This window comes from Oreochromis niloticus, linkage group LG12 (genome assembly GCF_001858045.2).
Source record: "Oreochromis niloticus isolate F11D_XX linkage group LG12, O_niloticus_UMD_NMBU, whole genome shotgun sequence".
NCBI classification, from domain to species: Eukaryota; Metazoa; Chordata; class Actinopteri; order Cichliformes; family Cichlidae; genus Oreochromis; species Oreochromis niloticus.
In genome coordinates this window covers 11264134-11280237 of record NC_031977.2, presented here as the reverse complement: position 1 = coordinate 11280237, position 16104 = coordinate 11264134, and the positions used below count along the sequence as shown (strand labels likewise).

The 16104-nt window shown below is 42.2% G+C and overlaps 1 protein-coding gene across 7 annotated transcripts in view; it reads left to right on the top strand.

The window, feature by feature from the left end:
* lmx1bb (LIM homeobox transcription factor 1, beta b) overlaps positions 1-14489 on the top strand; it is a 51187-nt gene extending 36698 nt beyond the window's left edge. For all 7 annotated transcript variants that reach the window (XM_019365813.2, XM_019365815.2, XM_025896854.1 and 4 more), the window contains 6 exons: positions 7503-7735; positions 10077-10252; positions 10766-10843; positions 11222-11288; positions 11994-12155; positions 13297-14489. In XM_019365813.2, the coding sequence (XP_019221358.1) occupies positions 7503-7735; positions 10077-10252; positions 10766-10843; positions 11222-11288; positions 11994-12155; positions 13297-13454 (874 nt within the window). In that variant the 3' untranslated portion in view covers positions 13455-14489. The remainder of the gene's footprint in view (positions 1-7502; positions 7736-10076; positions 10253-10765; positions 10844-11221; positions 11289-11993; positions 12156-13296) is intronic.
* The last annotated feature ends 1615 nt before the right edge of the window (positions 14490-16104 follow it).

Genomic DNA, 16104 nt, shown 5'->3' with positions numbered 1-16104 from the left:
TGAACACGGCATGGCACTGACTCTGTCGTATGCCATATAGCTTGATACCACACAGCAGAAACGCTTGTTTTCAACTAGAGCATAGTCGAGGACAACTGAGACGTGGTCTGCATGTTTAGAGGCAGTCTGTTACAACAACACGTTCTCTCTTAACTGTATTTCGGGATTTGCGTAATCTGTGAAGAGCACGGCGCATGGAATGAGATCATTTGAATAACGACTTAAGGGTTAGGATTTCTTTTTGCAGCTGTGCAGTATAGCCTCACGCACAGATATGCCTGGGATGTCCGTCTAGCGTTGGGGGGGGGGACTCGTCTGAGGAGCTGCACATTCCAGCACATAGGAGCTCATGCTGCCATAGAAATAAAGTGGCCGTATTTATTTTCACAATAGTGGACATGTGGGATAGATGATCCTGGAAACATTTGACTCCACATTCACTGTAAGATCCGCCTTTTTTTTTTTTACAGATTTAGTGTAGCTCTGTTCAGCAGCTATTATCGCGCACGCTCCCTCTGAGATGCAGGGCAGGTGCATATATGCATACTCGAACACATCGAACACCTCTCCCTGCTATTATCTTTGCTATGCCAAGTGCAATCAGCTTGTCTCATTCCTCCCCTGTGAGCTCGCAGGCTGCCGGTGCTGCGCTTCAGAGCAGGAAACAAGCAGAACCCTGTGGCCAGAGCTACGTGATGAAGAAGGCACCTTTGGGCCATTAGTGGTGTACACATTTCCCGTTAATGTGTTTTACTTTTACCTGCTGGGAGTTTAATTAAAAAACAAAGAGCCTCAATTTAAAGGCCATTATTATGCTAATGTAGTAAGCACGGGATGGTGATTAAGCAGCTTTTAGAGCTGACTGGAGCTGGCCTTTGGGAGCAGAAGGATGGCACTTTTTATTTGGCTTCATTACTCTCCATGAATCTATGCTCCAAAGAGAAATGCTGATACTATGAAACAAGGTCAGCCACAGAGGTTGTTTATGCAGACGGCATCATCGCTACTACTTTTTAACACTTTACTGCTCACGCAGGCCGAAAGTTTGTTTCAGGCTCCTTTTCACGGTGAAAGAATCAATGATACTTTATCTGCTTTACACACAAAAATATGGTGCGTTAGGCTCCCCCTTATTCGAATCTGCTTTTATCATTAGGCCCCTCTGCAAGCAATCAAACACTCGTATCAGCCAAATTCATATTAGTTTTAGGCTTGTGTGTCTGCCACGTGCAGAGGTCAGCGTAAATGTACATAGCAAAGTAATTTTCACGATGCTGAGACGAAGTTGAAAAGGTTTGCCGTCCTCCCCTTCACATGTAGCTAAACATCTGGGGATCAAATGTTTTCTTCTATGGCCAAAGCTCTTGATACAGTTGCTACAAAACCAATTATCCCTTATTAAAGCGTGTCTTGTGAAAAAAAAGCTGAAATAGTGGCTGTTCAACAGTTTGGAAAGTCTCTGCTGTGATGGATCAGTTTGGTGCTTTTCAGACAGCAAACAGGACAGGATTTAATCTGAAAACGTGAAGGAGAAACAAGCTTTTCGTTAGATATGCTAGCTGTTTGCCAAGGTAATTCTTCGAGATCCGTGAGAAAATAAATACCAGATAAAAAACAGGGTCACAGCATGTTACTGTAGCTTTGCATTAGCACATCAAAACAGATAAGCTTTGTCCTTTTGACTCATGATTTCTAATGGTGGGTGGATTTTTAATTTGGTTGAGCCAGGCTAACCGTTTCCACAGGTAACTGACTTCCCCTGTATTTAAACAGAACACAAAGTCTGACCTACAAACCTTGGTCAGTGTAAAATGTTATTGCGAGTAGCTTTTCCCATGTCCATTTCACTCACTGTGATAGAACAGTCCAGCTAGTGGAGCGGCAACTTGCAAACTTGCATTCTTTCTTATTGCCAGCAGGGGGCAACTCCACTGTTTTCAAAGAGAAATCTGATTCTGTGGAAGTGAGTGAGAAAAGGACTCTACTTGTCACTTGATTTATGACCTAGGGAAAGACTTCCTCAATGGTTTTATCATCTCAATCGCTAGTTGCAGCTGTGTTTGAATACATCATGATGTTTGTTTTTTATATTATGAGCCCCATTAGAGTAAAAGGCAACAAATATCATGTTTTGCTGGGAGAGGTCACAAAGGCTACTGCTATCTTTTATATATTCTCTGGTTTCATCCTGGTTTGTGCTGTAGTCTTTCTGCTAATGTAGTCTACCTGGACACTGGTTTTAGTCATATATTTCGCTTTAAAGTAAAAAAAAAAAAAAGACTTATTAGCAAGAATGTGAACAAGCATAACCACCAAAACACTAAAGTGAGCTAGTCTGCTTTGAAAGTAAAAAGTCCTGGAAATATGCTCATCAGCTGTGTCAGGCAGTCGGTGAAATGACTGACTTGAGCTGTAGCCAGTAAGTCATTCTCTCCATCCCGTCCGGAGGGCCCTCTCCTGACCTGCCTCACAGGCCTCATCTCTCACCTCTGCATGATTGGCATGGCCACAGGTTTCCTGCCCAAACACGAGAGCCCATCTTCAAAGTAATAGCTTACAGCTGCTGCCGGGATAATCCTCATCCCCTCTGTCTTTGAAGGGCTGTGGTGACATAATAGCCCTGGCTGTTCTTCCCTAAATTCTTCTGCTGTCTCTCAGAGTGTTGTTCAATAGCAAAAGGGGAGTTAGGTGAGACTGTTGCACGTGTTGCTAAATGTAGCATGATTATCAAGCAGCATAAGCAGCTCCATACTCATCCCCTCTGCCCCCCTCCAACCTTCTCTCTTATTCTTCTGGTTTCCTTTTATCCCATCCAGTCCTCCTGATGCTTATCACTGCAGCAGAAGCATTAAATGTAATGTCTGTAGAAGGGCAATCACTGGCAACATGTGGTGAGAGCTTAAGATGTTGTCACACTTTAAGTTGCCCATAATCTGCTCAAAGGGAGCGTGGATAGTTCTCCAAAGTGCTTGCAAAAACAGAAAGGATAGAAGATGAACGACACAGAGGCCGACGTTTCTCAGCTGCACTTTACTCACTTTAAGTGTTCACTTGTTTCTGGCCTTTGTCCACTTTATAATTGTCCTTTTTGTGTGTGTGTGTGTGTGTGTGTGTGTGAAGGGGTTGGGTCCTATCTACTGTTGTTGATGCTGCATTTTGTGCATTTGCTTGCAAGCCTTACAAGCCTCAGCAGTGTGATAATCTGTCACGGAGAGAGAGAGCGACAACCTTAGAAAATGTAAAAAAAAAAAAAAAAAGAACAGACAAGGGATTACAGGTATGTGGACACAGGATTAAAAAGAGGGATGTAATGATTCCTCCGGGAGTGAGGTATGTGCTGAGATGGCCTCTTCTTTTCATTTATGAGTCCTGTCCCGGGGAGGCCTGGGTAAATATTGACAGTTCTCTCGGCTTGAGATGCAGCCATTGATCCACACGGGAGGGTCTCATCACTTGATCTGTGCGCTCAGGTGTGGGAGGAGGAAAGGCGAGAGCCGGGACGCGACTGTCGCGCTGGTGGTCCCCTTTGTGGTGTCTTTTTATACTGACGCTGGTTCACCTCTGCAACACTGAGAGTCGAGTTACCAAGAGCAGCTCCACGGCCAGAAAGTGGATTTTAGGTGGATACAAGCTTTAATGTGATTGGTCACTGGGATCAGCTAGAGCGACAAAGTGGTAATTGATCAGTTAAATCAGTTCAGGTCTGATTTTCAGTCGCAGCTACATCTTCTATGATATCTTTAATATCCCTGTAGATCAGTGCAGGGAGCGGTGTCTCTTTCCTGGTGCAGTTTCCAGTTAAATACCGCCTGTTGATATGTTTTTCTCTCGCTATATAAAATAATCATTTACATCTCCCTCTCTGTCTCCTGTTGGCATGCCGGCCCAGCGGCCTGTTCCTCAAACCACTAATCAGGTAATGTTAGGGAGGTTGAATGGCGTGCCTCCCTCTGGTCAACCTTCACTGCTCACACAGTGGTGTTGTTTTAAAGAGCATTCTTTAGCAGCTGAACTTGGAAAGGTATTAAAGTGGGATTAGGCTCCTCCACAATCCACTGCTTGTGTCATTCAGGGAGTTTGTGTTCTCCGCTGCCACCTCCCCACTCCTCCTCTGTTTGATTGTGGCTAGCCGCAGGAGTGGGACTGACTGTGCCTTTCAAAGGAGAGGGGTAGGGTTAAATCCCTAGTCCACTGCTCCCTGCTAATTCTCCTTGTTCCTTAGAGAAGGATTTACTTCTGCTGCCAGCTTCTCAAAGGCCTTCTCTGCCCATCCGAAAAGTCGGCGTTGCCTTCCTGTGGAGGTGTGGTTGCCATAGAAGGGGCGTCATGCATGGCTTTTCCATCTGAACCCCACTGAGAATGGGGACCGGGGACTGAAAACAGGCAGAAAGTCCGGATTAGACCCGAGGACAAAGCAGGACAGGAAGATTCCAGAAGGGACGAATGGGAATTACAGCAGCAAAAATAATGCAAAGTGACAGAGAGGGGAAATAGAAAAATAATGGCTTACAAGATTAGACTCGGCAAAGGCGAAAGAAGAAAGGAAAGAGGGCTGAATGAGAATGTTTTCATCTAGATGAGAAGATTTTAGAGAGCGGCCGTAGGTGAATACGGAGTGTTGGACGTATCAAAACCGCGCTAATAAGTCATTTCCTCAACTTTAGCGCTCTCTCTGAGCCTAAGCCGGCAACCTTTAGCTAAACATAAGACCTGGGAACTTTGTCTTGACAAACTCATCGCCTCCTTAAGATGAGCACAGCCTATAACGATCCTTCTAAAACCTAGAAACTGGCCTCTTAATAAACCGTTTGCGGGAATAAGTCAGTGTTTTAAATGTTTTCTAATAGTTTGCATTCGCTCTTCTTTTTTTCTAATTTATTTTTTATAAGCCAAACTGGGTAGTTTGTTTAGAAAACCGATCCAGGTTGGCAGGTCAGTTAAACAAGATCCATGCTTGTTTGAGAAACATGCCGAAATTTCTTTTTCAGGGGATTATCCTAGAGGTTTTTCCATAGTTCAATAATAATCTTCTTAACTTATTGTAATAAACGAAAGATTAAAGGATTTTATGAACCCAGAGAGTGCCTGGGCTGACATCTTTGTTGTTTTATAAAGAAAAGAAGATGCTCTAACCATCCTTAGCTTACGGATCCAGGTTGTAATGCTCATTATAATGAATGGATGGATGGATATCTTGAAACTAGTAAAATAGGCTATTAATTGTTGTGAAGTGATTACGATGATATAAAACGTAGCTCTCCCGATTGTGATCTGATGAGCAGCAGTGAAGCAATTATTTTAGAAAGCTGCAGAGGCAACAACAAAAACCATACTTGCTACCAGCATGCACACAGCTGTTCATACAAATGCATTTACATGTGTGAACACACACACACACGCACACACCATATCACTACTCAATCAGTACCTATAACACCATTACCATAACAAAACCACCCTTTGGTTTCCCCTCTTCTCATATTTACACATTATATTCATCACTATCGCTCATCCCCGTCCCGAACCAGCAGATGATGTCAATTGCTCCTCTCACTACCTCCCTGCCTTGCACAATGAAATAGATGTTCACCACAAATAGATAGGCGGTTGCCAGCTGTCTTCCAGACCAGGGCAAACAAAGGGGCCACTAATAAATCCAGCTTTACGGCTGGACAAGATCAACCACACTCCCTGCCTCCTTGCTCCATTTAATGTGGCTTCTTCTAAACAACGGAGGGCAAATTAAATGCCACTCAGTCACCAATAAAACAATGCAAACATCTTCCTGAAAGCACATAAAAGAAGATGGAAGTGTTGTCTAGGAAATGGTGATAGAGGCAGTGTTGCGCCACAGAGGCACGATATTAGACGGTAAGATGAGATACAGACAGACCAGACCCACTAACCAGCAATGAATCATGATATGATATCTGATGCATATAGAGCATTGTGTGGATATGAAAGAAATGGCAACAAAGGCTTGATTAAGATTATCAGGGTTTACTAGTTGCTGCACTAGAGCATGATCTAGCCTGTTTTGGGGTTTTTTTGGTCAGGCTTGTGAGGGGGCTGGGGTCAGTCCCCATGACTGAGCTCACTTGGAATGATGCAAGGCTGGGCCCAGCCTAAAATTTTAACAGATGACTAGCTGCCAAAGGAGGCACCTCTTTCGCTGCACAGCAAACACTGTAACTCCAGACAATTAGCAGATAGGCAGAGATGTAAGTTGGTAAGACCCGTTGAACACTCAGGTCCCCGGGGAAGATTAGCTTCAACTCCCATCGTGCACGTAATTACTGTTGGGTGAGAGAGGTCCCTGCAATATTTTCAGTTTCCAAATTTAAATTATGTTTGCTGAGATAACTTGAAGTGGCATATAAATACTTTCAAATAAATCTTAAGATATAAGGAACAGTGGGGGGAGGACTTTGTAAGAAACCAACGCTTAGAAATTACATTCAAATTAAAGATGATTACAATGCAGAAGATCTAATTAACACTGAATGTTAGTTAAAGTAGAGAAGTTAAGAAGTAGAACTTTACAATTGGCAATTAAGGTAGGCAGATATATAAAGCAGTGTCTATTTCTTTTTTATGTTGGTGTTGCCGAGGATGGATTACATTTTGTGTTTCATTGTCCTTTTGCAGAGTGATTAGACAAACTATTTGTTTGATAAGATCCAATTGAAGAAGCCTGATTTGTTATGCTTGGTTTCGAGTCTTTGTTTTGGTGAGATTTGTAGAAGTTCCCTGGCAGCTGAAATAACTACATCCAAAACACCAAAACAGGCTAGATGTGGCTATGTTTGTGGAAGTGTGCATTATAATTTGTCATAAAGCCTTCCAGGCTATTGTTAAATATTTTGTAAGGCCAAATGAGCTGAACACCACACAGGTCCAGGATACTGAAACAGTCATCAATCAAGCCAGATATACAGTGGTGTGAAAAGTGTTTGACCCCTTACTGATTTCCTAGTCTTATGCATATTTGTCAAACTTAGATGTTTCCGATTATCCAACAAATTTTAATATTAGACAAAGATAACCAAAACACACCAGCAAGTTCACCTCTGAACAGAAAAAACTTTCAGTGACCTAGTCAAAGTCCTAACCTGAATCCGATTGAGAAGCTGTGGCATGACCTTAAAAAGCTGGTTAACGCTCAGAAACCCTTCAATGTGGCTGAATTACAACAATTCTGCAAAGAAGAGTGGGCCAAAATTCCTGCACAACGCTGTAAAAGATGCTTGACTGCTGTTGTTGCTGCTGGCCCAACCGGTTATTAGGCTTATGAGGCAATCGCTTTTTTACACAGGGCCGCGTAGGTTTGGATTTTTTTTCCCCTTAACCATAAATACCTCCATTTAGAAACTGCATGTTTTTTTTTTACTTGTGTTGTTTTTATCCTTTTCAGAAGTGCTGCTTTGAACAGCAAAATTTGGTTTCGGTGTTCTGTTTAAATCACCACACTTCCTACCATATTCTCTTTTATTTCTTTATAGGTTGTTTGCAACCAAGTGCAGCGGCTGCATGGAGAAAATCGCCCCCACAGAGTTTGTGATGCGTGCTCTGGAGTGTGTCTACCACCTGAACTGCTTTTGCTGCTGCGTGTGCGACCGCCAGCTGAGGAAGGGCGACGAGTTTGTTCTGAAGGAGGGTCAGCTGCTTTGCAAGATTGACTACGAGAGGGAGAAAGACTTACTCAGCTCGGTCAGCCCGGATGACTCAGACTCAGGTGAGCCTTCTGCACCCTCTCACACAAGAGTGAGAACAACACAGTGGTGCGATCGTCAAATGGCACCAGGGTGTTGTATTCTGTATGCTCTGTCCCATCACAGCTGTGGCCACCTTAGACCTCCTCCACAAGGAACCTGGTTTTGAATCTTACTGGATTTGGTTTTAGTTTTGTTAATAGCAAAGGAATAAAGCAGTTCTGGATACTAGATGTATTGCCATTTGACATCTGAGGTCTTGCTTACAACCCAGGCCGTAAAAAGTCTAGCGTGGCTCCATCTGCAGCTTTTCAGTGGCTGATTTTGTAGCATTCATTCGAGCAGGGAGGGTAAGTTTATGATACAGTAGGAAGTGGAAACAGGACAAAGCCAAGCCACCCTGTATTAATGGTGCTCCATGAGTGGGCAGGATCTGGTGCTGGAAAGAATTAAATCACTGTATCACGGTGAGTGACAGAGGGATTTGGGGCCTTTCCGCAGAAAGCCTGCACCTCCACTCTTATCAGCTCTAGTGTTCTTCTCCTATAGCCTCCATACACATTGAGGCATCTCGCCAAGCCTCGCTGTTCACTACCATCTGGCTCGCATTTAAACATGCACAAAAGCAGGGAATTTGTCAAATACATCTGTGCCTGTGTCAACTTTTGTCAACTTGTGGGAATATTTGCTCCACGTCTTCCTCGTTTGCTTGTATCCCAGTGTATCGCACAGGCATGTCTTTTGTGCATGTCTCAGAATTTAAAGATGGAGAAAATGTTGACATGAATAGAGGTTAACCTCGGCATGTGGCAGATGAAATGTAGGTTTTCAGTGGTTACATATCAGAACCAGATGACAGGAGACAATAAGCCATCAAGCATGCGCCTGCGCCCCAAAGCCGCTAGACCCCAGAATCATTGGGGTTTGTTAACAGGAATTGTAGTTTTGATTTGTAAACACTTGCTTTTAGCCTCATATGAAAAAACATATATTAAATGTAATAATTCAATAATAAGTCTATTGTCATTTGTTTTTTGTTTTTTTTTCATCATCTACTAGCAATCAGCTAAAGGATGTGACCAGCCCAAACCAGTTTATGTATAAAGCATTATGTGGTGTTACATTATATAATATTGCATCGCATGCAGATATTTAGCCTATTACAACTTGCAATTCAGTAAATTAGCTTAGATTCTCAAACCACTGTCTTATTTGAGTGGGTCTGATACTCTGTTCAAACCATGCAAGCTGGCTCCACAGTTTAGCTTAGCTTGATGGAAATGCTATCTTTGCTCAGTGGGCCTGCCTCTATTTAAATAGTATTTAGTATAATTAACTCATAGGTTGTGTGAGCAGATTAGCAGGTCAGTTATTTTCAGTTATTAAACAAAATCAGGTCTCAGGAAACGGAAAACTCTATGAAACATTAATTATTTATATTTTGCTCAATTTTAATGACTCTAAATCCAAATAGAGCTAACGGTGTAAATAAATTAGTGATGAAATTGTTGCTATTCTTTAAAGAATTCCAAAAATACAAATACAAGTTCTATGAAATATAGTCCTTCTTTTTGTTCCATTATGTTTACAGTTGTTCATGTTTCCTTTTATTTATAGTCTGTGACACCATGAGTGCAGTGGGTTGCTGCATCAGAAAGATAGGTGACTTCACTGGAACAAGTAAAAACTGTGAAGCAAAATGCACGTTATCTTGCTTAAGCAATATCAGTGGGTGCTTGTCATAATATTCCCTGATAACAGTGAAAAGTGAATATGGTGGGGCTTCCCAACAGACAGCTCTGTCCCAATTTAACGTCTGAACACATATATATATAAATGACAGCAATTTTACTGACCCAGATTTTAATATCCTGCCCTTGACAGTTAAAGTTTAGCAAAGTGTATAAATTCCGTCATTATTTTAAGGTTAAGTTTGAATCGAGACTATCTTACATATTGTGTTGCAGGAGATGCATTTCCCATATGTACTCATTGCCTGTTTCATGTTCCACTTGATGTAGTACTCTTATCAGAGATTGATTTTGTGTAAATCAGAGAAAGCTGAGAGTAATAATTTACTAGTGACATTGTGTCCAGTTCAGTGACAAATGTGCATATTTCACTGTGCTTTCCATAGATGTCTGTAGGTCTAATCATACATGAGGCCTTTTCCTTTTGTAATAAATTGATAATGTATCAAAAACACATGTGTCTCCTTTGATTAGGCACTTGTGGTGTGTGAATCTCTTGAAACAGGGAAGAATGAAAATATATTTATCAGCAGACTGTCATAGACACAAAAACATAAGGGTGTAGCCAGTTCAAGCTTGTGCTCATGATACAGAGAACTGATTGTCTTTACAGAGAAAAGTGACGATGAGGAGTTGGACATCAAGCCAGAGAAAGGCATAGGAAGCCAGGGGAAGGGGGATGACGGCAAGGATCCAAGGAGGCCCAAAAGACCACGAACCATTCTGACCACTCAACAGAGACGGGCCTTTAAGGCTTCTTTTGAGGTCTCTTCAAAGCCCTGCAGAAAGGTAAGACAAAGCTTTAATAACCAGCTGCAACTGAGTAAAGAAAATCTGAGATTTATGTTTTTTTAATTCCCTGGTAAGGGTTTAGATAGAAGTTGAGATGCGGACCACGAGCCCTACAGTAGTTTGACAAATAAAATTCTCAAATTAAAAAAATCTCCCCCACCTCAAAGCTGAGCTTTGAAGTGGCAAGCAGCATTCTGTTCTGTGTTAACTGAGGCAGGCTGGTGTAACGCACTCCGTCTGCACCAAATGTCACACTGAGATAGGAGAACTCCCTCCACAGCCCGGGCCCTAAAACAGGCGCTGCACTCGGTCCAAACTTTGAAGCGGCAATAACCAGTAGGTCCAAAAAGACCACTGCATTCAGTCAGCGTTGACTTAAAAGCAAATCAAAGAGGCAGTGCGGCTGTTAGGATCTGTGGCAGTTATGTTAAGGCGGAACGGGATTTCAGAGGGCTGTGAAGCATTTCGGTTTTTTGTGTGATGCTCACAGTATTTTGTTTGGATCTTCAGGTGAGGGAGACTCTGGCTGCAGAGACAGGACTCAGTGTTCGGGTGGTCCAGGTGTGGTTTCAGAACCAGAGAGCTAAGGTGAGAGCAAATACCACAAAACAAATTGCATTCTGTGTCCTTACCCTACCCACTCCCAAAAAAAGCAGCTTCGGTCCATTTTAGAGTTCAGCTAGTAAATCACCACAACTATGTGTGTTAAACTTATCACTGCATTCCTTTTGCAAATGCAAAAGAGCAAGGAGCTGCAAATCTAGCTCACTCTTGCATTAAATGTCTACGCCCTCCTCTTTTCTGATGATTATCTTGTGAAAACCTTTGATATTTGACAATGAAGTGCGCTCAGATACAGATTTTATGCAGTTCATTCAAGGGTGAAGAGCGAGGAGCATCCTTTTTAAATTAAAGAGAGCATGTTAGTTTTGGGAGTTCCTCACAACTTTGACTCCTTCGTTTCAGATGAAGAAGTTGGCAAGAAGACAGCAGCAACAACAAGAACAACAGAATTCTCAAAGACTTGGCCAAGGTACGATGCTCCACATACCCTGCAAACACAATGGAGGCCCATTGTCTCCGGCAGCCCCAAGCTTAAAGTGATATTTGTACATATCTCCAAGTACGTCAAGAGTGTTTGCATCGCGGCAATAGTTTGTTGTTGATGTTGACATCGGAATAGGGAGAAGGTGTACCAGTTGCTTAATCTCAAAACAGGAACTTTTCTTCTCTCGCTTACGCTGCGCTTTAATCAAAGCTGTATTTGCTACTGATGCTGAATTACAAATTACAAATATGTCACTGTGTAAACAAGGGCACTTCACATGAAGGGCAAAATGGAAATTCAGTTTGGAAGCCAAATGAAATGAATCATCATCATTTCACCTAACCACTATAAAGGAAAGCGAATGGGGATGGGCTCCAGTGATGAAGCCACAAGAACTTTGTGTCCCACATTCAGTTAGCCAAGAGCATTGTTTGTAGAGGGAATTGGGAGAGAAGCCACAGCGAGGACTACCGTATGTTTCCATAAAAACAACAAGGGCGAGCAATCCACATATTTGGGGTACAAATAGGAATCTATCAGGAAGTACCTACTCTGTGGTTTTCTCTTGGTCAGCGTCACCGGCTCTCTGTGGACCCGGTTTGCGTGGTGGCATTTAATATTTCGCAGACTCATCTGAAGCCTTCTTGTTGGCTGTATTAACTTTCCCCCTTTGCTTTCGTTGCCTTGCAGAGGTGATGTCTAATCGAATGGAAGGGATGATGAACTCCTTCACACCGCTGGCTCCGCCGCAGCAGCAGCTGGTCGCCATGGATCAGAATGGTTACAGCACAGACCCGTTCCAACAGGGGCTCACCCCCCCACAGATGCCCGGGGACCATATGAACCCATATGGTGAGCATCTACCCCACCCCCACCCCTCCCTTACACACACACACACTACTATACCCCCCCAAAACCCCACTGCTGCTTACAAAGCGCACACATGCCTGTCCCTTGATCAACCTCAAAGCTCCCCAGTGTGGGACATGTGCTCAGGCCACAGCCCCCTGATTTAAGTTGCTCACAGAGAAGAACGAGCAGCTTCTCCTCCCACATGAGATAACACAAGTGTTCTCATAAGCCGTTGGGTTTTGAAGTGTAATTTCAAATCTGTTTAATATGGTTTTAACTCCTTGCCCCCAGCCCCGTTACTGATGATGTTTCCGAATGTTGGTAAAAACATGTGGTCTATGTGGGCAGCTTAAGATAAAATGCACTGCAAATAATGACTGAAGACCGTGTGAGCTAATGAATCAGAATTGGAAAACAACAAGTCTCTGATTTCTGTTTGATAAAGGAAGGAATTAGAGCGCAAACAAAGGCGGGAGGGGGGAAAGGAAAAAAGAAAAAATCAGTCAATCAAGTGTTAGTCCACAGGATGTAACTGGAATAACACATTTTCGAGCGATGTCCTCAACATGTCCCAGAGGGACCATTTCCTGAAGTTCATAACTTCCTTATAATTTGCCTCCATTTAGTTCTCTTCGGTAGTAAGAACCAAATCCCCAGTCTCATCACTCTCCTTTGGTTTGGGGAAAAGAACAATATTGGCAAGGCATTAAAAGATATGTCTCAAAACACTGTCCCCATTTTGTGCAACACTATCATTAAGATCCAGAGTGTAATAAAGTTAACTATTCCCTCCAGAGAAATAACATGTTGAGGTTTTATGAAAGGCGTAAACAGTTGCTATTAACCAGATCTTTTAGGAGGATGCCCCTTGTTTACATGCTCCCTCACAGACCACAATTGTCCCAGTGAGCGCAGCAAAAAGTGAGCTTTGATGATATCTAACAAAACAGTTCTCACATTTGTGATGACACACAACAGCAGTTTCTCAAAGGGACTATTAGTAATTATAATTTCCCAACGCTACTATAAATCTCAAATACAAGATTGCACCGATTTCGCAGCCGGAGTAGGATGTTGTGCTCTTTGAATGACGCCTCTGCCTCTGAATCCTGACGGCTTTTTCCGTATCCACTCTCTGCAGGTAATGATTCTGCATTCCATGACATAGACAGTGACACGTCTTTAACCAGCCTCAGTGACTGCTTCATGGCATCGTCAGAAGTCAACTCCTTGCAGGCCCGCGTGGGGAACCCCATCGACCGCCTCTACTCCATGCAGAACTCTTATTTTGCGTCATGAAAACAGAAGAGGAAACTAACATTAGCGCAGAATAAACTGCCCATCTCAACCTGAAGCGCGATCGATGGCCAGGACCTACGCTAACATGGACATGACAGAAGAAACACCTCCTTGCAGTAGCTCCTGGTTATGTGTGGAAGCTTACTGAAAAGATAGTAAAACCACTTATTGTAGGACAGTGACGATTCCTGGGGGAAAGACTTAAATATTGTTAGAGATTATTTGGTAGGATTGCTTATTTGTCACAGGAGATATTACTCTTTTCTTTGTTCACTTAAAGGAAATAAGTAGATATTGAAGCCACTGATTACACACTCTCAAACCAAATAACACAAAGAATTTATACAGTGCATGATCAATTGTAAACAAAAAGTTTTTGTAAGCTCCCCCCTCCCTCCCTTCCTCCCCCAGTTAAGATGTGGTGTTTGGACTGTTTCTTCTTTCACACTACATGGGATTCCATGTTCACCGTTAGCATTTTGATCACTTTCCATAGGTTTAGATATTGTGTTAATAGTAAATAGGTGCAGCATGTCTGCAAGAGTGACTGTACATTTGTGTATGTATGAGAGAAAGAACTGTTTAGCTGAGACAAAAGTGGAGAATTTGGTGGACAAGTAGGATCAGTGAAGTGTAAATACTTTCCCCAGGCAAATTGGATGTGCATGTTAAAAATGGAAAGCATTCTATTTATTTAACTATAACAGGCTCTTGAAGGTACATATTAAAACTGAAAAGCTTTATTTAAAAAGGAGAGCATTTTTGTTGAGGAATTAGTGAGTTCATGAGTATCACAGCTCATCTGTATACCTTTTTAATATGAAGATTAACCCTCTTGTTTTTGTTTTATTCAGCCAAGCTGTAAATGGGCAAAGTTGCTATTTATTTCATACAGACCATAAACCTTTTGTTGTCATTGTCCTATGTGCATTATCAAAATGTTAAAGTTGCTAATTGACCAAAGTCGACTGGTTTGATGAATAAACAATGTCTTTCTCCTGATAACGTTAAATAAATACCATCAGTGACAAGTCATCAAGTATTACCAACTTTTGGGGCTCAAAAATTAAGCCAATATGGGAGTGCCAAAAACTGCAGTTGCTCAAATAACAACTTCAGGCTGATTCCAAAGCAAGTCAGTCCTTTTGATGTTTTGCAAACATGTGATTAACCCTCTGATGTTAACTTGTCCATCATTTTGGACTTGTGACAGTCATGGTATGAATAAGGCCCCAATCACACCGGCCTAGAGAACTGTCCATGACCATCTAGTAATCTTTAGTCATGAGGAGAAAATTAGTATTGCCTGACTGGTTATGGATAGTTGCTGGAGGTTGATGGCAGTCGCTGGCAAAATTATTGTTAAAGCCCCAGTCACTCAGGCCAACAGACCTGTCAGTGACCCCTTTTCAAACAATGGTCGCTAGGGAAAAATGTGTATTCCCCAACTGGTTGGCAAGCATACTAGCATACTGCTGCAATCGTGGTTTGAATGGAAGTGGCAGAATTGTCTACACACACTGGCCAGCTAGTCCCTGATCTGCAGTTAAACTGTGAAAAGTTTTTCATGTTTGCCTACAAACACTTGTAAACTACTAGCTGAGCTGTAGTAAAACCTGAAAAAGTGCAACACAAACCAGAAATGGAGACCATCTGTCTTCAAAGTAAAAATTACATGACTGAAACATGTTGGCTGCAGCACTGAGGCAGAACTTTTACTTTGAAGACGAACCTTCTTTCATTTCTGGTTTGTGTTACAGTTTTTCAAGTTTTTATATTGCTCAGCTAGCTAGTAGTTAACAAGTGCTTGTAGACACACAAAAAACTATAGGCAACTGTGGAAATAACAACCAAAGCTTTCCCCAGGACCCTCTTTGGAACTTATCTCTCTCAATGTGTGTAGGATGTCACTCGAGAAATTTTAATAGACTGTGAATCATGGTCTTAACTTGGTTAGGCATCAAACACGTAACATCTAGAGACAAGTAAGTGAACCTCTAGAAATCTCCAATCACTGGGGAAAAATTTAATATATTGCCCAATTCGTTGGCTGCTGCTAGTTAAAATTGGTCCCAACAAAGGTGCCGCACCAAAACCCTTTTTGTGATTGTGTTGGTCACTAGCATGTCACCTGTAGTTTCCATGGAGGACGTCAGCTTGTCTACAAATATCCACCATTTATTCTCCAACCTGTTCAGAAAATTGAAGAAGTGCAATGCAAACTGGAAACAGAGACTGTTCACCTTCAGAGTAAAGGTTGGGCCTCAGTGCTGCAACCAACACATTTCAAAGGCCCAATTTTGACTTTGAAGATGAACAGACTCCATTTATGGTTTCCATCATACTTTACCCAGTTATACTAGAATTTGGTGAATACTTTGTAGGTGTTTGCAGACAAGTTGCTGTCTTCCTTGCAAAGTGCTAGTGACCAAAGCAAGAAGGTTTTCAGTGCAGCTCTGTATACCTCTCAAAAATTGCACAGACTTTTCCCTAGCCATTAGTGGGGGTTACTGACTAGTCCATAGTCCTGCATGAATAAGGCCTTAGCAAGGTGAATCCATGACTGTATGGGTGCATCATGCAGACACAGATATCTCCAAGTTGGTGCAAAGATAACATAGAAATAACCCCCCAAAAATAATAATAATAC